This window comes from Callorhinchus milii, unplaced genomic scaffold (assembly GCF_018977255.1).
Source record: "Callorhinchus milii isolate IMCB2004 unplaced genomic scaffold, IMCB_Cmil_1.0 Scaffold13, whole genome shotgun sequence".
NCBI classification, from domain to species: domain Eukaryota; kingdom Metazoa; phylum Chordata; class Chondrichthyes; order Chimaeriformes; family Callorhinchidae; genus Callorhinchus; species Callorhinchus milii.
Window position 1 is genome coordinate 11,538,803 of NW_024704754.1, and position 21,395 is coordinate 11,560,197.

A 21,395-nucleotide genomic window follows, 5' to 3' on the forward strand; every position below is an offset into this window, starting at 1 on the left:
AGACAAATTGAGTGTTCTGGAAGGATGAGATCAGATGGGTCGAAGGGCACTTTTCTTTGAACCAATCTTGAGATCTTACAAGAAGTAAAAAATCTGTGTTTGCAGTTGTCCTGTGCAGGTTTGCTTTGCTGCCAGATGATGATGATGTTTCACTGTGTCCATCACTTTTATTCTGTAATAACCATTTATGTGCTACAATAGCACCACCTGCTGTCGACGCACATCCCCTTCAATAGAGAAATGGTTTTACTGTGTTTTAAGCTTAAACGCATGATAATAATAATAATAATCCTTGCATTTGATGTAGCGACATCTCATAGCGACAGAATATACTGTGAAGTGAATTGACCGTATATTTTTGGAGGAAAAGATTCATGATTGTGTTTTGCAGTTTTTACAGAAATGTGATTAGACTTTTGGGGGGTTTGGAGGAGTGAAAGCTGGGTTTTACCCAATCAAATCAGAGTTGTTTGGTTGATAACATGAATACAATTAATTGGCTAAAAGGTTTCACCTGTGCTGTAGATGGCTTATGGTCATCACTGTTTTATCTGGTGGATATATTGTAGCAAACATGATAAGTGTTCAGTGAGATCACTTCCCCCAGGAAGTTAACTGCGTCCTGCTGAGAGCCCTCAGCACCCCCTCATTAGAATGAATTCTGTATACAGTTACTTACTGATAATACAGTAAAACTCACGTAAGTCATATCAGTCAGGACCATCACACGAAATATGACTTACGCAAAGTCCGAGTTGCAGACAAGCGCACGTAAATCATACAAAATCCGATTTAATTAATAATCTACGCTGCGTACTTGGTCCCTGCAACTAATAAGTACGCGTGGGGAGACGTTTTCCATGGTTCAATGGGTCTTGACCTGTCACAGCTTTACCACTTGCATCGCATTGAAATCGCATTGAATGGTGGGAAATGAAGTTCTTCTGCGCATGTATTGATGGATCAGGACTACGTTTCCCGCGATTCAATGCAGCCGGTAAGTGTGGACGTGGAAGCGTAGCATCGTTAAGATCGTGGAGATGATTAACATGATTAATCTAGAGAAATCTAAGTGGTTTTGATAGGAAACTGAATGCGACTCGAGTGTATGTATGACTTGGGCGATTATACAACTTATAAAGATAATGCTGATGCGAGCTTCTCCGTACTCTGTGCAGACTGTGCCCCAGATCAGCTCAGGAACAGCAGCTCAGTGTCTGTTCAGCACAAGAGTTCTAAGCAAGTCGAGCAGTTATAGCCTCTGGATCTTTGGGGCCTGGTTGACTTGTTTTGTGTCTCTTCCCAGGTGTGTCCATGGCTCGTGCCTGCCTTCCGATCCCGGCCAGCGCTGCGTGTGTAATGAGGGCTATACCGGCAGGTTCTGCGACAAGGAGGAGCTGACAGACCGCTGCCAGGATGTGTGGTGTCACCACGGCCGGTGTAAGAGCTCTGTGCAAGGAGAGGCGCGCTGCGAGTGTGACACCAACTTCACCGGAGAGAACTGTGAAAGAGGTGAGGAGCAAGACTGACCAGACCCATCACACAGACTCACTGCTGAGCCCCATGCAACTCAGGAACTCTGGCCATTCTAATGGGCTTCACACCGTTGTAGACAGCCACAGGACCCTTATTCACTGCCCGCCTGGGGCTAGTACCCAGTTCTTACTACTGCAAATGATTATAAAAGAACAAGCGTGAACCATCTGGTTTGCCAAGCCTGCTTATTACATCACAGCAGCTCTTCATCTTTCCTCATCTTCATGCTCCTCAATGCGATTTGTGTTCACAACATTTACACTGCAGTAGGTGTGAGTCGCACACTTTCTAAACAGCAACCTCTGGTGTAAACAATAACCGTCCTTGCATTTGATGGAGCCCCTTTCACACATCAGGAGGGCATCTCAAAGGATTTTACTGTAAAGTGCAGGGACTGTGTTGCATTTGATATAGCTCTATATCATTAAGACGTTTCAAAGTGATTCACAAATAAACCATAAAGTGAATTGACTGTATACTTTGTGGCCATTTGTGGCAGCCAATTGCGCTCAGCAGTGCCCCACAAACGGTGGTGGATTGAGTAACCAAATTATTATTATTATTGATTTTAGTTATTTTGAAGGGAGTATTATTACACCCGGAAAGGTAATCTGCCAATCGACTAATTACTAGGTTTCTACTTACTGCTAGGTAAACAGCAGCGTGTAGAGTAAGAAACCTTGCCTAAGGTTTCTCCCTGCCCGAGAATCGAACCTGAGCCCTCTCGCTTGTGAGGCGAGTGCTCTAACCACTAAGCTACAAGGCTCCACATGTAGCAGAGAATACAATGCCTTTGTGGTGATGGTGGATTGGGAACAATGGTTGCGCACTGTCCTGTGAAGTCACAGCTGATGGTGCCACAGTGGGCCCTGGAGCTAACCACAAATTTTACTTCACTTTGCAGAGCTCCCCTGTCAGGGAGAGATGATCCGGGACGTGTACAGGAAGCAGCAGGGCCACACCTCGTGCCAGACCTCCGCCAGAGTGCCACGGCTAGAGTGCAAGGGGAGCTGCGGGAGCGGCGGCTGCTGCGTGCCTCTACGCAGCAAGCGGCGGAAATACGCCTTCCAGTGCACGGACGGCTCATCCTTCACGGAGGAGCTGGAGAGGGTGGTGGAGTGCGGCTGCTCCACTTGTTCCTCATAGAACTCAATAAGAAGCGGGTGTTAACATCAGCCCCCGCCTGCACCACCCTGGGAGCTCTTCACTTTCACAGTGGACACAAGCGAAATGGAAATATATTGTAAGATAACAAATAGAACCTATTTTTATTATAAAAAAGGACTATTTCCCTCAGTTAATACAAAATGTATCTCATTGTCTGGGTATATATATATATCATATTGTGTTTTTTGTCGAGAGTTTTTTTTTAACCATTTATTAACCTAACAGAGGAATTCTAGCAGAACGCCAGGCTGCCCTGATTGGTGGCCGGCTTGCTTGCTTTGAGAACGTTGACTCTCGAAGGTGTCACCTCTGGTATCCAACTCTGAGATCGGGTGTGTTCAGAGAGGCTGAAACCTGGAGCGCTTCAGTTACCCACATCAGCGGAGCCTCAGCGGGAATGGTTGTGACCCTTTGTTTAACTATGGCTTCACCTCACCAGCGCAGGTCTCCATGGAGCACGTGGAAGAACTCATGCACACAAAATGACACGTAATGTTACAGGTGTACAGGCAGAATGACCGTGATACTATGATATACACAGAATGACATGCGATGTTACGATATGTATATGCAGAACGACATGATGTTAGGTATGTACACATAGAATGACGTGATGTACACAGGAAATAATAGATGATGACAATCCCAACTGTATTTTAAAATAATAATCCGTTCATTTGATTTAGCGCTTTTAAAGTCGAAATGTCACTAAGTACTTCAGAGCTTTTCTGTAAAGTGTAGTGACTGTATATTCATAGGTGAACCCAGCAGCTAAATTGTACTCAGCAATGTACTACGAACAACCATGTGACCAATTTTGGGGATTGTTGGCCAAGACACTGCAAGAAGCTTCCTTCTCTTTTTGTCTCCTTTTCTCTTTAACATCCACCTGAACAGGCAAACGGACTTCAGTTTAACATCTCACCTGACCTAACACTGCACTGGAATGTCAGTCTTCACTGTGAGCTCAAAGTCCCAATGTCAAGCTTGTACCCACAATGTTCTGACTCCAGTGTGAGAATACTACTAACTGAGGCAGGCTGACACCTGAAAAGAAAGAAAAAATCAAATAGAGATTAGTAATATTGGATTTAAGTGGCTCCTTGAAAACTCTTTCACTGAGTGTTTGCTCCCACCCATTTGCTGTATCTTCCAGGGCTCTGGTCTCCACGCTTTTTTAGTTTGTAGCTTCTGACTTCCCCATACCTTTGAGTACAGTGGAGATCTCTTTTCAGTCAACTGAAATCTTATTGATATCTGGGCCTGGGTGTGGGCCGGATGCCTCCATCTGCAAAGCTGTTGGAACTGTCCTAGGAAAAATGCCACTGCTTTATCCCTTCTTCATTCCACCTCTTGCCCGGATTCCCTTTTTACAGGAGCCAATGCTTCCCACACAAAGTGGCATTCAGAGATGGGATGTCTGGTATTGATCAGAAATGTTGCCCCAGAACCAGAACCATTGTTATTGAGCTGACCATGTTAATGTTGATTCACCAAACACTGTTTTGACCTGTTTTGATATTACCTGTGATATTGACCCAAATGCCTTATAGACTGTCTGTTCCTTGTTGTTGACCCAAGTGCCTTGCATTATAACCATTAATCGATATATTGACCATAGTGCCTTAAAATCAGTTCATTACTGTTGTATTGTTGTGTACCTTACAATCAGCCATATTACCTATTGTACTTACGGGTAGTCGTAATAATAATCAATGCATTTGATATAGTAATGCCTGTATTGTGTTAAAATGTCTCAGTGTTTCACAGGTAATTACTGTCAATTGTAGTGACTGCATATTTTGTCGGCAAGCATATAGTTTCTGATCAGAGTTGCTAAGTTGTTGCGCTGAGATCTAAACATTCTACAGTCATGACAGATGCTTGCTATCCATCACATCTGTGAGCCAAGGGCATCAACTTCACCAAAGGCTGGTGTGGTTAAGAGACAATGCTGGAGAAATTGTGGTAGAGTAATCAAACTGCAGAATAACGTTTGGTATCTGTATAAAAGCGCAGTGAAAATGTCACATGAAAATATAAGTATTGGAAGAAGGAAAGTTCTTTGTATTTCCAAAGGCTCTGACCTTTGTATATTGGTGTACAGTGTCCTGCCCTGTCTGGGTGGTGTACTGCAGGAATACACTCGTCTGAATATTGTTCCTAGACTTTAAAATGGGAAAAGCCACCAACAGTTTACAATTCACTGGTGCTCAACCCTTTATTCCTTTGTTTTACAAAACTATGTACATTTTTATGTTATATATTTTGTGAAATGCTACGTCTTGTAAAAAAAACAATAAATGAAAACTGTTTGCGCCAAAATGGTGAGATGGTAGTTTTATTTCAGTCCAATGTCAAACTCCAGGAGCCTGAGGATTCTCCCAAAACCAGCGCTGGTTTAATGTTAAAACCATTCTTCAGTGCCTTCCTTCTCTTAGGAAGTAATGATGGGTTCTTCAACCCAAGAAGTCGTGGGTGAATCATCTGCAAGGATTTGAAGGATTTCCAACCGTCATGAATACAGTGGAAGCCGCATTAACTGGCGGGCGGGTAAATTGGACAAAACGCCCGGCCCCGATTTATTTCTATTCTTACCTGATTTAAATATGCCTGTTAATTCATACAACAATACAGTTAATCCGGACAAATGCCGCGCTGGTCGCTGCTGAATGTACTCACTCATGCCTTCTGTGTCTCGAGTGGCTCCATTCAGTCACAAGCTGTTCCAGGATACGGGAGGAGTCAAATTGCGATTGATTGACAGTTGAAGTCGCTTGTGAATAGCTGGAGTGGGCGCCCGGCTACAGCTTCCATCATACTCACGACCTAACCGCCGCAGTGGTGGTGTGACGCTCATCTCCAGGTCCCCACTCGGCGTAACCCCCACTACTCCTCTGGAACCTCCCCCTCCTTCAGGCACCTTACCTGACAGGCTTACATTTCTCTATTTAAAGTGTGTCGAATCTCTGCTTCAGAATTTGAAAAATATTTAAGCTAATTAAATTTAATACATACACAAGCTACAATAATATTGTTCCTTCACCAGACAGATAACCCAATGAAATGTGGTAGTCTTTGATATGCCGGTGGATCTGATCGATATCCCTAAGATGTGACAATGATTTTTGCTATTGACTTTGTTGTTCAGGCTCTTCGTCATTTAATGTATCTTGCCTATTTTAATGAAAACAACTGCTTTGGTTAAGATTACGCTCTATTGGAGTGTTTTAATAGTGCTGATTTTCTAGCAATTTAGGATGTCAGTGTGGCTCAGTTGGAATTGCTCCTCCCTCACTTCTGGGTTAGAAGGTTGTGAGCTCAAAGCCCAATATTGGGTCTTGAGATTAATAGTCTAGACTGACAGTCCAGTGAAATGTCTAGTGAGTGCTGAATTATCAGAGGTGCGTCCATCGACTTTTGGGATAGAGAAAAGATCTCCTTTTTGTGCCTATTTTAGAATTCTTTAGAATATTTGTGGAGTCCTGCAGTTCAGTGGTTAGAGCACTCGCCTCTCAAATGAGAGACCTGGGTTTGATTCCCACCAGGGTGAAACCTTGGGCAAATTTCCTTAGTCCACAAGCCTTATAATAAACCCTCAAGAAAAAATAATAATAAATTGATCACTTCAATCCACGACTGTTTGTGGGACACTGCTGTGCGCAATTGGCTGCCGCGTTTTGCCCACAAATATACAGTCAATTCACTTTACAGTATAGTCTGTAAAGACTGAGACGTCTAGAAGATGTGAAAAACGCTATATCAAATGCAAGGATTATTATTATTATTATTTACCCTGCAGCATCCCGCCAACCTTTCCCTCAAAATTCTCCTTATTTACCCCAGTCCTTGCCAAACTCTCCTTATTATGCCCACAGCATGGAAGCAGCCTAGTCAAAGTCGCTAACGACATTCTGTCCATCTGCGACAGGGCTCTCTCTGCCCCCTCAACCTCTCTGATGTGTTTGACACAGTTGACTGTTCTCTCCTCCTCCACCTCCTCTCCTCTCAGCTCAACTTTCACGGACCTGCCCAAATCCTACCTCTCCCACCGTCCCCAATTTGTCTCCACTAATGGTTTATCTTCCAACCCCCGCACCGTCACATGTGGTGTCCCTCAGGGCTCTGTCCTTTGTCCCCTCCTTTTCAACATCTACACGCTCCCCCTTGATGATGTCATCCGTAGACATGGAGTCAACTTCCAAATGAATGCGAATGACACCCGACTCTAACTTTCTGCCACCACCCTTGACTCCAGGACCACTGCTGTCCTCACAGATTACCTGTCGAACATCAAGTCCTGGATGATAGCTAACTTCCTCCAGTTAAATGTCAACAAAACCGAGGCTCTTCCGCTTGGCTCCCGTCAGTGTCTCCATACCTCAGTCACTGACAGCATCACCCTCCATGGATTCACTCTGCACCTCACTGAGCCAATACAGAACCTCAGCATCCTGTTCGACCCTCAGAGGACCCTCTGTCCTTCATCCCCCACATCCATGCCTTGACCTACTCCACCTATCCCCACCTCCGCAACATTGCCGGCTCCACCACTGTCTCACACCGGAGACCCTCATCCACACATTCATCACATCTAGGTTCGACTAAGCAAACTCTCTGCTAGTCGGCCTCCCCAATTTCTCCCTCCACAGGCTGCAGATCGCTCAGAACTCTGCAGCTCATGTCCTCTCCTGCACCAGGCTCCACGACCCTATCACACACAATCTCACCTGGCTCCACTGGGTTCCCATCACACAGAGGATACAGTTCAGGATCCTGCTCCTCACACAGCCCTATGCCACCCCCCTCTGGAACACCATCCCACAGTCCCTCCGTCTTGCCCCCTTCCTTGCCTCCTTCAAGACCCGTCTCAAGACCCTCCTTTTCGACCGTGCCATGACCTGCTCCGTCATCATCCTATCCCTCCCCTCCCAGTCTTCCATCCCTCCTGACTCAACCACTAGCTCGGGTGGGATCCATAACTGTCCAGCACTTGGGACGTCCTCCTGATGTGAAAGGTACTACACAAAGGTAATTTGTTGTTGTTGTCGAGTGCCCATCCATTCACAAGCAGCTCTAAGGCTGTCAATCACCTCAGAGCCACTGCTAATTGGTCCCCTTCCCGTCCAATGGGAATGGCATTGGGAACGAGGAGTGCCACTCCTCTGCTGGGAGGGAAGAGGTAATGGACTTCGGTTAACCTCGGAATGCTGCTTAAGCCGGACAAAACGGCTTGCCCAGATATATCCGGCTTCCATGATGACAATATTCACCCCCACCCACCAAAAATACATTCCCCTCCTGAAAATATTTGACTTTTTAAAATTCTACAAGGATATAGTTCCACGGGTTTCCCCTGGTTTCTTATCCAAGTGGTTTACTAGTTAACTTTGAGGGTTGACAGTAATTAATGACTCACCCACATTCTCACTTTGAAATCAAAATGTTTTGTACCGTCCCCTCTTCTCACTCATTCTTTCCCAAGAGCACATGACTGCGGAACTCCTCATCTTCCCCAGGTCTTTCCTTCACCCTACAATCTACAAGCATAAAAGCCCAAGTTTGGCATTGCCTGATAACCACTCCTTGACCTCTTGAATAATAAAAACTATTAGTTGCCATGATAAGTATCATGGCAGCTAATTTATTATTTTGCCATCTACAGATAACCTCTCCAATGGAGATGGTGCAAAAAGAATGAAGGATGCAACCAGCACTACAACAACAACAAAATTACACTTATAGAGGGTGGGGGTGATGGGGTCACGGAGCCTGGTGCAGGAGAGAACATGCGCTGCAGAGGATGAAGTGTTGGGAGGCCAACAAGGAGGGAGTTTTTGTAGTCAAGCCTTGAGGTGACGAATGCCTGTATGAGGGTTTTGGTGGCCTTAGGGGTGAGGCAGTTGCGGAATCGGACAATGTTGCAGAGGTGAAGGAAGGTAGAGCGGGTCATGGCAGATTTGGGGCAGTTGAGAGTCAAGCAAGAAGCCCAGGTTTCTGACTGGCTTAGTGAGGTGGAGTGTGCATCCATGGACGCTGATGCTGCCTGAGGTGCAAAGACACTGGCTTGAGCCAATCAGGAAGGCCTCGTCCTTGCTGACATTCAGCTGTAGAAAGTTGGCTCTCATCCAAGACTTGGTGTCTGACGAATATTCTGTCTGGGCATTAGTTGTCCTGGAATCGAGGGTGGGTGTTGGCTGTCATCCGCGTATATGTGGAAGTTGACCCCATGTCTGTGGATGATGGCACCAAGTGGGAGCTTGTAGAGGTTGAAGAGGAGAGGACTGAGGATAGAGACCTGAGTAACATCGCATGAGACCGTGAAAGAGAAACCATTGGCGGAGACAAATTGGAGATGCTGTGAGAGATAAGACCTGAACTATTCAAGGACAGAACCTTGAAGGTTGAGGTGAGAGGAGAGGCAGTGGAGGAGGATAGAGTGATCCACGGTATCAAAGGCAGCAAAAAGGTCGAGGAAGACGAGGCAGGGGGAGACCTAGTCACAGATGGACAGAATGTCGTTTGTGACGTTGACCAGAGCAGTTTCCATGCTGTGAGCAGCAAGGAAAAACGATTGGAGGGGCTTGTGAAGGAAGTGGTAGGAGAGGAATGAGTGAACCTGGGAAGCAACAACTCTTTCAAGGACATTGGAAAGAAAAGGGAGGTTAGAGATGGGCCGGTAGTTAGAAGCCAGGGATGGGTCCAGGGAACGATTTTTCAGGATGGGGCTGATTATAGGTGTCTTTAGGGGAATGAGAATGGTGCCAGATGATAGAGAGAGAGATTGATGGTGTCGGAGAGCAGAGGAGCGAGGAGGTGGAGCTGGGAGGTAAGGGAGGGGTGGAGATAGGGTCAAGTGTGTTTCATGCTGGATATAGTGGTGATGAGAGAGGAGGGGGAGACAAGTTCAAAAATGTGGAGGGAGGTATCGGTAGGGGTCAGAGTGTGGGGGGGAGGGGGCGGAGATGGGGAGGGAGTCAAGTTGGGAGGGCGGAGGCGGCTGACGGATCCCCTTGATTTTGGACTCGAGGGAATCCAGCATCTACCTCACAGTCAGAGCTTGAGGAGAGAATGAGTGAGGCGTGGGAAGGTGGGTGGAGGAGCCAGGTGGTGATGGTGAATAGGAGCCTGGGGTTATCTTAGGAGTAAAAGGATGATTTGGCGGAGGCGAGGGCGTTTTGAATGTGGTCCAGCCAGATCTGCCGGTGGACCGTTAAATCAGATTTGAGCCAGGTGCGTTCGGCGGCCCACACCTGACCCTTGAGGGAGTGGAAGTGGCTGGTGTATCAGGTGAAGTTCGTGAGTAGGAGGCGGATCGGGAGGTGAGGGGGGCCAGGATATCAAGAGAGGGAGTTGTGGAGGAAGTGAGCGGGGAGGATAAATCAGTGTGGGAGGTAGACCAGAGGGGGAGGAGTTCAGATGACTCCAGGGCAGTGGAGAGGGATTGCGGGAGATTTTTTTTCCAGGGACAGTAGGAGATGGAGGTGGGTGGATTAAACAGAGGCATGTGGAGTAAGGAAACATGCTCAATGTTCCGCCCTGCCAGGAATTGAACCCAGGTCCTCTCGCTTGTGAAGCGAGTGCTCTAACCACTAAGTTACAGGACTCTACAGATATATTGGAAAGTGGATTGACTGTATTTTGCAGGCGAAATGGGGCAGTTAATTGTGCACAGCAGTGTCCTACAAACAGTCATGGATTGAGTGACCAAATTGTTATCATTATTATTTTTTTTGAAGGGATTACTACCCTCAGAAAGCGATGCGCCAATTGACTAACAACCGGGTTCCTTCTTACTGCTAGGTAAACAGAGGCGTGTGGAGTAAAGAAACTTGCCTATCGTTTTGCCCTGCCTGGGAATCAAACTCAGGTCTCTTGCTTGCGAGGCGAGTGCTCTAACCGATATGCTATAGGATGCCACAATATGTTTTCTATTTGCTGCTCTGCTGTCAGCTAGGTGTCAGCCTCACTCAGGCGGTGGCACTCTCACTTCTGAGTCAAAAGGTTGTGGGTTCATGCTCCATATCAGGACTTTGAGTTCAGAACTCTCATTCTTTCTGTGTTCTCTCATACTCTCTCATTCTCTCTTATTTTCTCATTCTCTAGAAGACGTAAAAAGTGCTAATAATAATAATCCTTGCATTTGATATAGGGCTTTTCACATGTTCTAGACGTCTCACAGAATATATTGTAAAGTGAATTGACTGTATATTTGTGGGCAAAACATAGCAGCCAATTGGGCACAGCAGTGTCCCACAAACAGTCGTTGATTGAAGTGACCTAACTATAATTGTTTTTTTTCTTGAGGGATTATTATCAGACGTGTGGAGTAAGGAAACCTGCCCAAGGTTTCACCGAATCAAACCCAGGTCTCTCGCTTGTGAAGCGAGTGCTCTAACCACTGAGCTACAGGACTCCACACGATATCAAACGCAAGGATTATTATTCCCTCATACTCTCTTAGTCTCTCATTCTCTCTTATTCTCTTGTAAACCAAACTGCTCCTTTAAATAAATCCAATTTACAGCCTCTTGAGAGAAAGGCTTCAGGTCCTGAAGCAGCCTCCCACCACAACCAGTGATTGCATTGGTTGGATGGAAGGATTGTCCTGGTGCAGTGTCCCTTTAACAGAGAGCCGAGCGCTGCCCCTTTAATTATTGCATCACACCCGGAAGCAGTCGGGATTGGAGATTGTTCCCGGAACTGACCACGTGACTGAGTGAGACCCCTCCAACCAATCACAGAGACACACAACATTCTAACACACACACAGCCACTGAGAGACACACACACAGCCACTGAGAGACACACACACACAGTCACTGAGAGACACACACACACAGTCACTGAGCACACACACACACACAGCCACTGAGACACAGTCACACACACCCACTGAGAGACACACACACAGCCACTGAGACACAGTCACACACACAGCCACTGAGACACACACACACACACAGCCACTGAGACACACACACACAGTCACTGAGAGACACACACACACAGTCACTGAGACACACACAGCCACTGAGACACAGTCACACACACTGAGAGACATACACATACAGCCACTGAGACACAGTCACACACACTGACACACACACACAGCCACTGAGACACACACACACACACCCACTGAGAGACACACACACAGCCACTGAGAGACACACACACAGCCACTGAGACACAGTCACACACACTGACACACACACACACTGAGAGACACACACACACTGAGAGACACACACACACAGCCACTGAGACACAGTCACACACACTGACACACACACACAGCCACTGAGAGACATACACACACACACACACACTGAGAGACACACACACAGCCACTGAGAGACATACACATACACACACACCCACTGAGAGACACACACACAGCCACTGAGAGACATACACATACACACACAGCCACTGAGAGACACACACACAGCCACTGAGAGACACACACATACACACACAGCCACTGAGAGACACACACACAGCCACTGAGAGACACACACACAGCCACTGAGAGACACACACATACACACACAGCCACTGAGAGACACACACACACAGCCACTGAGAGACACACACATACACACACACAGCCAGTGAGAGGAGCACACACACACACTGACACACACACACAGCCAGTGAGAGGAGCACACACACACAGCCAGTGAGAGGAGCACACACACACACTGACACACACACACAGCCAGTGAGAGGAGCACACACACACACTGACACACACACACACAGCCAGTGAGAGGAGCACACACACACACAGCCAGTGAGAGCACACACACACACTGACACACACACACAGCCAGTGAGAGGAGCACACACACACACACACACTGACACACACACACAGCCACTGAGAGACACACACATACACACACACAGCCAGTGAGAGGAGCACACACACACACTGACACACACACACAGCCAGTGAGAGGAGCACACACACACAGCGCGGCTGCCTCTACCATCTTCTTTCCAAAAACAGCTTCCTGTTGTAGCAGATGCTGCTCTCACTGTCTTTAACTGAGAGAGGTTCCACGACACGAACCTGGACACTGAACCTGGGATCTTCCGGTCTGCATTGCTCAGCTACTCAATAGAGACCCGCTTGAGGTATTGAACCTTGTGTGTCGACCTGGCGCAGTGATAGCATTCTCACCTCTGAGTCAGAAGGTTGTGGGTTCAAGACCCAGGTCCAGACCTGGAATCACATAGTCTGAACTAATACTACAATGCAACACTGGGTGTGGGGTGGTTTGCATGTTGGAGGTGCCGGCCGTCTGATGAGATGTTAAACTGAGGTCCAGGTGGAAATTAAAGATCTCATGGCACTATTCGAAAAGAGAAGGGAGTTTCTTCCAGTGTCTGGCTAACAAATCCCCAAATAAAAATTGGTCACTCACTCTATGGCTGTTTGTGGGATATTGCTGTGAGCAATTGGCTGCCGCATTTCACTTGTGGTCATCCACTTTCCAGTATATCCTATGAAGCACTTTGAGACATCTCAATGACGTGATAAGGCGTTGCACCAAATGTAAGGATTATTATAACTATCACACTCAGAAATCAATCTAACTTTGGGTAATGATGACGAATTAGAGGCAATGAAACAATGTACGATTGCTTCCCTGAAAGGTTACTGGGTTAGTGCGTTGCTCTGTATTTCACATTGTATATGGTTTATATTGCAGGTTGTGATTTCTGACGATGGGACCCTGGAGAAGGCCACATCATCTGAGCCTCATCTTGTGGATGATCTCAATGGTCTGTTTCTGTTGGTCTGAGAATAGCCAACCTCAGGTAAGACAGAATCCAAGGGACAAGATCGACCACACGTGGCTGGGGGGAATTGATAACAATGGGCGGAGTTTGACTTTTAGATGGGGGTGGGGGGCTGAAGTGAGAGCAAAGGCGTCATTTCAGAAAAATTATGTTTTTAGACGAGGGGTCCGAGGGCACATGCTTGGTGGGGGTCTGGGGATAAAGCCTCCGATGCTTAAAGATTTTCAGCCTTTTGCAACCATTTCGGATACTAATATTCCAGCCTTTTTTTTACTAGTTTTTAATCCTACAAAACAACCTACATGTATTATTATTACCTGGAATGCCACCTAACGTGGAGGGTGCTATATAAATGCAAGTTGTTGTTGTTGTCTATTCTAAGATGAGGCTTCTTTTTAAGATGGATGAAGATATGCAGGAGGATTCAGAACACTTAAGTTGGTAGCAATCCCTCCTGTTCATAGCCTCACATGCAAGCCCTGGAGTCTGTTCTGCCTTGAGCAATAAACCTTTCTCTGCTTCTCTAGAAAGGGTCGGCTTGACAGTGGTGGAACAGACTGAGTCAAGTGATGATGGAGAAGTGGAGGATGACCTGGATTCTGAGGACCTAGAAGTCTTTTACCCGACAAATGAGTGGCAGATGGTTAACCCTGGTATGAAGCTATACTTGCCTAATACAATCATGCTGAGTTTACACATGGGAATTCCATTCACATATTTTGAAGCTGTTACAATCTGCCCTGTTCTCTCACTTTCTGTTGCTCTCTCTCAGTCTCTGGTACAAGGAGACAGGAAATTGTAGAAAGCCAAAATGCAATGAACTAGTGTTGAGGTGATTTCTGATGTGCCTGTTGTCTGGAATCTTTGTGCAGGTGGGAACCAGTCTATACCTAGATGTACACTTGTATCTCCATGTAACCTTGGCTCTGTGTTTATCCATACAGGGCAGGCCATACCTGTAGGACTACACGTCCGGCTAAACTTGCAGACTGGAATTAATGAGGCCAAACTTCCAGACAGCGAGAGTGGGAAGGGCGGAATGAAGTACTGGAAACAAGGAAATAGGTAGAGTAAGAAAAACAATGAAGATTGTACAGAGAGGAAAGTTTTGTGGTGAATTGGGAGGAAGAATTGTGAAGTGCTCCCGGGAAGCACCCTCACATGAAGAAAGCTATATAAATACAAGTTGTTGTATTACTTTTGGACCCTTTCTAGTGAACATAGTGTTAAAATACTCTTATGCCCTGCTTTGCCAAAGCAACTCAGACTTTTAGTTTAGTTTAACTTTCACTGAAGTGATGCAATAAGGAGTTAGCTCCTTCAAGAAAAAAAACTTACATTTATAGCGCCCTTCCCATGTCTGACCTTTGGGTGGGATGGCAGGATAACAACAACAAAAAATAACATTTGTATTAGTGCCTTTCATGTCGGGAGGACGTCCCAAAGCCCTGGACAGTCAGGGATTTGGACCTGAGTAGGGGCTTGGGATCAGGAGGAGTGGAGGTTAGGGGTAGGAGGGTGCCAAAGGCGCAGTCGAAGAGGAAGGTCTTGAGACGTGCCTTAAACATGAGCTGGGTTTGATTTTCATTGCCTGAAATTAGCCACCATTGTGGAGTCTTGCAGCCTTGAGACAGCATTGCACGTTACAGTGAGAATAATGGGTAACATTTTATTTCTTATCAAGGCAGCAATCCAGCTAAGAGAATAGTGTGTATGTTTCTTTTTCTGATTGTTAGAAATGAGACCACAGAGGAGGCAATTCAACCCATCTTGCCTGTTGTATGCTAGTTCTGCTTAAGAGCTACTAATGTGCTTCCGCTTCCCTGCTCTTTCCCCTTTATTACTGTGTTCAATTATTTGTGGAGCCCTGTAGCTTAGTGGTTAGAGTGCTCACCTCGCCAGCGACAGAACCTAAAGGATAGAGGGATTAAGGGATATGGGGATAGGGCAGGTAAATGGAATTAGGTTAGAAGATCAGCCAAGATCTTATTAAATGGTGGGGCAGGCTTGAGGGGCCGAATGGCCTACTCCTGCTCCTACGTCTTATGGTCTTATGGACCTGCGTTTGATTCCCGACAGGGCGAAATGGTGGGTAAGTTTTGTTACTCCACACGCCTCTGTTTACCTAGCAGTAAGTATGAACCCGGTAGTTAGTTGATTGGTGGATCGCTTTTCCGGGGGAAATAATTCTTTCAAATAAATAAAAATATTTTGGTCACTCAATCCACGACTATTTTTGGGACACTGCTGTGAATAATTGGCTGCCGCATTTCGCCCACAAAATATATAGTCAATTCACTTTACAGTATATTTTGTGAAGCGCTTGAGACTTTTCAAAAACATGATAAGGCTCTGTATCAAATGCAAGGATTATTTATGTAACTTCTTTTTGAATCCAACATTTGAGAACTGAGTGAACCCAGCGAGTTTCAAATAACAATCCATTCCAGTTTCATATTTCATATCCATTGCTCAGCTTGTCAAGCTACCTGGGAAGCCCATCCACCTGCCCCAAAGTGATCTAGGCCGTGAACCATCCCTTCAACTTGGGTACAACTTGCTTTTTTGTTCTCAGACAGGGGATGATCAACACAGACTCCAAATCCTTCACAGCAGAAGAGCTGAAAAAAGCCTTGAAGTTCATGAAACAAGGGACTCCTGTGGAGAATCTCGAGGAAGAGAAGGTTAGGAGGTGTTATTTTTTAGATGCAGCCGGCAGTCTCACTCAAGAGGTTCAAAAAGTCTCCGATAAATCCATCTAAACCACCGCTTAGTGAAAGTCTAACGATGCCTCAAACTTAGCTGCTTGGTGACTGTTGATCCCAGTGCTGTAGAATCTGTATGCTTCTACAATACCTCTTTTTCCTTTTCTTTGTTCTTTTGAAGGGCCGACAGGAAGAATTACGCAAAAGGTTCCGTCCGATCAAGGAGCTGAAGAAGGACTTCGAAGAGATGAACTTAGTGATGGAGACAGACATGGAAATAATCACTAAACTGGTCAATAAATTCAACGCCTCGAGGGCCACTACAGAGGAGAAAATAGCGGCTCTAACTGACCTGGAGTACTATGTTCATCAGGTAATGACAGGGCCTTCAGTCTGGTTATTGTGGAGGGATTTGAAGAGCAGCAACTGATCATGTGTTGTGATTTCTTCCAGTTGGACAATGGTCAGTACCTGATGACCACTGGCGGACTGCAGCTTGTGGTCAATGCGCTGAACACCACTGAGCCCCTAGTCCAGGAATATGCAGCCTTCGTCCTCGGCTCTGCACTCTCAAGGTAAAGCTTGCTCTTGGGACACATTGTGTCAGTGTGTGTGTGTGCAAAGAATGTACTTCTGAGCGGTATCGATGTGCACGTAACAGTTATAATGTAGGAGTTGGGGGTATATAAAATCCAAACTTGCCTTATAATAGGGCACGATTACCTCTCAGCACTTTCCCACCATAACATCACCAATCACATGGCTGGTGGTGTCATCATACCTGCAGGTGGGAAATCACTAAAAATGGTGGAAAGGGAGGGGCGCATCTTAAACAAGGTTCTGCTGTACTGGACTCTACCATCCCCGCTGTGTGCTTCTTCCCTCCAGCAATCCAAGAGTTCAGGTTGAAGCGATGGAAGGTGGGGCTCTGCAGAAACTGCTAGTCCTCATGGCTACTGATCAGACAATGCGTGTAAAGAAAAAGGTACGTAAAGGGGTCTTTGGCCAAAATAAAAATGGGAGAGGTTTAGGCTTCAATGTGGGAATGTGATTCGAAGCATGATGTTGGGGGAAGGCATGGCATTGGGAAAAAGCATGTTAGGGGACATTTATGTTGGAAGTATGTCATTTTCTCCTTTATCATAATACTAATGTTGCTCCTTTCAGGCCCTATTTGCACTTTCGTCAATGTTGCGCCACTTTCCGTTTGCCCAGCAGCATTTTCTGAGGCTGGGGGGCCTGCAGGTACTTCGGCAGCTCTTTCAGGTAAAGGAGATGGAGCCCCTCTGTGTCCGAGCTGTGACCCTGCTCTACGATATGCTAATGGAAAAGGTAAGAAGAGTGGGGCAGCAGAAAATGCTTGTGATGCTTCTGTCTTCACATCCTGCACTCCATCATCTGCAAATTGCTGTTGTGATAAAATCATCTTTTGTGTATGACAGCAAGACTCAATTATGATCTTTTCTTTCAGTTTTCACATCAGTTGTGCATATCCTCCAGTAACATAATCTCATTCTGTTTGCATTCCTAAACCCCATGAATATCTCCCTTTGTGGCTTGACATTACTTAAGCGGGGTCTCCTTGGAGTTGAACTGGCGCTAAGGTAACATGCCTGGCAACCGAATGTCTTAATCGAGCCAGCCCTCTGTGGCGGTCTCTAGTTTGGTTCCTGAGCCAGGCAGCTTCGCAGTATTCCAGTGCACCGTTGATGACAGCCCAGCCAGCCTGGCTCATCGGCAGGACCTAAAAGGGCAGACAAGTCAATGAGGACAGGGAGTTGTCCCACTCAGCACTTGTTAACCCTGCTAGCCAAAGCCCTATGGAACTAGGTAAGCAGGATGCGTCCCCCCAGGGAGAGAGTGTGCATTCTATTCCAACAATTTATCTCTGGGATTTCCATGTGTAGATGGGATGAATGGAAATCTCAGCTTGGTTTGGATGTTCTTAAGCATAGTGATGGGTTTCCGCATGGGTCAGACACCCAGCTGTCCAAAACAAAATTAATTTGCAATGGTTTCAGATATGGAAGGAAGGTAGTCATTTAAGAGAGAACAGGGATTTTATGTAAACTCTTAAATCTGCTCAACAAAATTGGTTCCTTCTGAATTATTTATGAAATAAGAAATTATCTCCATATTCCTTTAAGTCTGCCTGGACTTGCACTTCTACATAGTTCAGATTTTGTTTCTCTGAATTTTAGTGTTTAGCATCCAATTGTGTCCAGTTCTGGGTTTGCATGTTGCACTCAAGATTATAAGCGTTGAAGAGCTATACAGAATTGTGGATAGTCACAGCTGTGTTTTACAGCTGCTGAAATTATATTAATTGTATTTGAAATAGAACCTTATGTCGTTAAGACATCTCAAAACGCTTCACAGAATATACTGTAAAGTGAATTGACTGTATATATTTTGTGGGCGAAACCCAGGACCCAAATTCATGTGCCTCCAACTCATCTGAATACAAGACTGCAAATTTCCATACTTTAAGCAAATGCTTTTCAAAACCTGTGATCCAGCTTGACATCCAGCTCGGAGCCTGAAGAGAAATTGAACTGAGGTTAAATATCTTTACAACCCAACAGTCACAATCCCAGTTATTTTATAGTGGAGACCAACTACAGAGCACCACTGAGCTCAATTAAATATTAAGGGAACCAAAATGTAGGAGTGCACAATCTTGTCTCCACCAATATCATTCACAGGCCTGAGAAATCATCTCGACACAGGAAATATTAAACGAATCCTGAGATTGATTCCCAAGCTGTAAATCTAATGGTTAGACAGGAGTAAGTAGGTTATCTTTGTGTTTCATTTAACATTTTTATTCTTTTGTAGGAGCTTGTTGAACATGCCCAAGACAGTAACTCACAGCACAAGGAGAAACAGCGACAGTATGATCACATTGACCTACTGCCAGCCATGTTGGAGCAAGATTGGTGCATTCTTGTTCCTACCCTCTTAACATCCCCTGAACATGACACAAGGGAAAAAGTCCTGAAAACCATGAGCTTCATGATGTCCTCTTGCAGGAACCATTACCAAGCGCTCCAAGGTTTGAACTCCTCGCTGAGCGAGCTGCAGGAAGAGTACCAGAGACTGGCTGCTGTAGAAAGGAGCGAGGCAGATGAAGATGGTTACTTTGTGGGGCTCTTGAACTCTATTGACAGCATCATCCAGGAGCTGGGATGACTAGTACAAACCATCTACAATTGATTTCAATTTGAACAACTTTTTATTTTAAAAATCCATTTGATTGATTCATTGATGAGTCAGACTGGCTGGTCCACCAACAATGCCTTGAATTACTGCAGACTCTTCCGCATGAGTCCTTGGAGCCAGTTCAGGCTCAAAACGATCCAACTTTACCTCATTCTTCGAATGAAACACCTCCAATTTCTATTTTACTTTCTACACTCAGAATGTTTTAACATGTTCATATTATATTTGTTCCTAGCAACAGTGACTAGATTGGATTCTCCTGCTGCCTTCCCCAAGCTTGGTTTTCAGATGTTTACCTTTGGTATATCTGCTGTTTAATCCTCAAAAATTTCCTTGGGAAGTCATTCAATTTGCTCTTTGATGGGATAACTTGCTTAATGTACCAAACCTCCAATCTTGGCTTTGTACTTCTTTCTAATCCCATTCATGCTTGTGCCGGACAGTGAAGTGAAATCCAACACTTGATTGGCCATTGCTTGATTATCGATAGTAGAATTGAACAGCACCATAATGTTCAGCTGGTACTTGATGGATTCCTGAAAACTGGTCTCCTGTTGGGAATGTTGGATTGAAGAGCTCTTTAGCACTTGTGAACTTTTAGGGCACAAGAACAGCTCCATTTCCCCTCTTGCTCTCTTAAATTAACAATATTTATCAGAATACCGATTGTTTGACTAAATATCAGGGTTGTAATGCAGGGATATGCATCCCCAGACTAGAGGAAATTTTGTTTAAATACGGTTTTGTGAAGTTTAATTTTTGAAGTTCTGTATCCAAAACGGAATAAAGGAAACAAAACACAAAATACTGCAGATGTTTGAAATCTGAAAACAAAACCAGGAGTCACTGGGAACACTCAGCAGGTCAGGCAGCATCTATGGAGAAAGGAAAGTGAGTCAACGTTTCGGGTCCACGACCCTTCATTAGAACGAAACGCTGACTCACTTTCCTTTCTCCATAGATGCTGCCTGACCTGCTGAGTGTTCCTAGCGACGTCTGGTTTTGTTTTCAGAATAAAGGAATTGTAGTTAAATCGAAAATTCATTTCAGGTAATTGAATTCTCTTCGACCGTGCCTTCAGTCACCCTCCCACCTCTCTGCCTTCCCTCTCCCCTACCCCACCCCTCCCCCATGCTCGGGTCTTGATTGGCTAGCGCCTTGGGACGTCCTCCCGATTCGAAAGGCGCTCTATAAATGTAATTTTGTTGTTGTTGTTGGACTGTGATTTAGCTAAGCAAACAATTATTAACTAATTTTGACCAAGAGTTAGAAGAAAATGATGTTCAAGGGAAACGGATCTGAGAAGGTGCTGCAAATATTTATTGCCCACCTCTGTCCGTACTACCGAAGCCGAAACCTTCATCTATGCCTTCAGCACTTTGCCACTTTCTCAATGCCCTCCTCGCTGGTCTTCCCAGCTCCATCATACACAAAATTAAACAAATTCAAAACTACCCATTACCGAACGGATCAATTTCAAGATCCTCTCACTCTTTTGCAATTCCCTTCATACCCTCGCACCTCCCTCACTATTCGATTTGCTTACCTCTCACTCCACCATCCGCTGCCTCCGCTCGGCTGGCTCCAGCCTCCTGTTTGTCCCTCCTCCCGTTCGCTCCCCCATTGGTAGCCGCGCCTTCAGCCACTATGCTCCAAAACTCTGGAAATTTCTCCGCCTTGCCCCTTCCTTCCCCACCTTCAATTCCCGCCTAAAGACCTTCCTTTTTGATTGTGCTTACGGTCACCTCCCCTCTCCCTCTCCCCCTGGCTCGGTGTCAGACTCTGCCACTGTCAAGCACTCCGGACTCTACCCCACATGAAGGGCACTATATAAATGCAAGTTGTTGTAATGTTTGGCTAAACGTTAAGAAGAAAATGCACCTTCTCAGATCTGTTTCAAGATGAACACCTGAGAAGGTGATGAAAATCTTTAATGCAAGTATTAAAAAT

The 21,395-nt window shown here is 45.6% G+C and overlaps 2 protein-coding genes across 2 annotated transcripts in view; both read left to right on the top strand.

Annotated features, from left to right (window-relative positions):
* LOC103177282 (slit homolog 3 protein) overlaps window positions 1-3,568 on the top strand; it is a 108,467-nt gene extending 104,899 nt beyond the window's left edge. Inside the window, exons 33-34 of the mRNA XM_042340066.1 lie at window positions 1,307-1,512; window positions 2,441-3,568. Of these exons, the coding sequence (XP_042196000.1) occupies window positions 1,307-1,512; window positions 2,441-2,682 (448 nt within the window). The 3' untranslated portion in view covers window positions 2,683-3,568. The remainder of the gene's footprint in view (window positions 1-1,306; window positions 1,513-2,440) is intronic.
* A 5,364-nt stretch (window positions 3,569-8,932) lies between these two features.
* On the top strand, window positions 8,933-20,250 carry sil1 (SIL1 nucleotide exchange factor). The gene is made up of 9 exons (XM_042340067.1): window positions 8,933-9,005; window positions 14,046-14,171; window positions 14,463-14,583; window positions 16,094-16,202; window positions 16,405-16,596; window positions 16,677-16,798; window positions 17,112-17,208; window positions 17,391-17,555; window positions 19,062-20,250. The coding sequence occupies exons 1-9, from the start codon at window positions 8,933-8,935 to the stop codon at window positions 19,413-19,415; spliced, it is 1,359 nt and encodes a 452-aa protein (XP_042196001.1). The 3' UTR covers window positions 19,416-20,250.
* The last annotated feature ends 1,145 nt before the right edge of the window (window positions 20,251-21,395 follow it).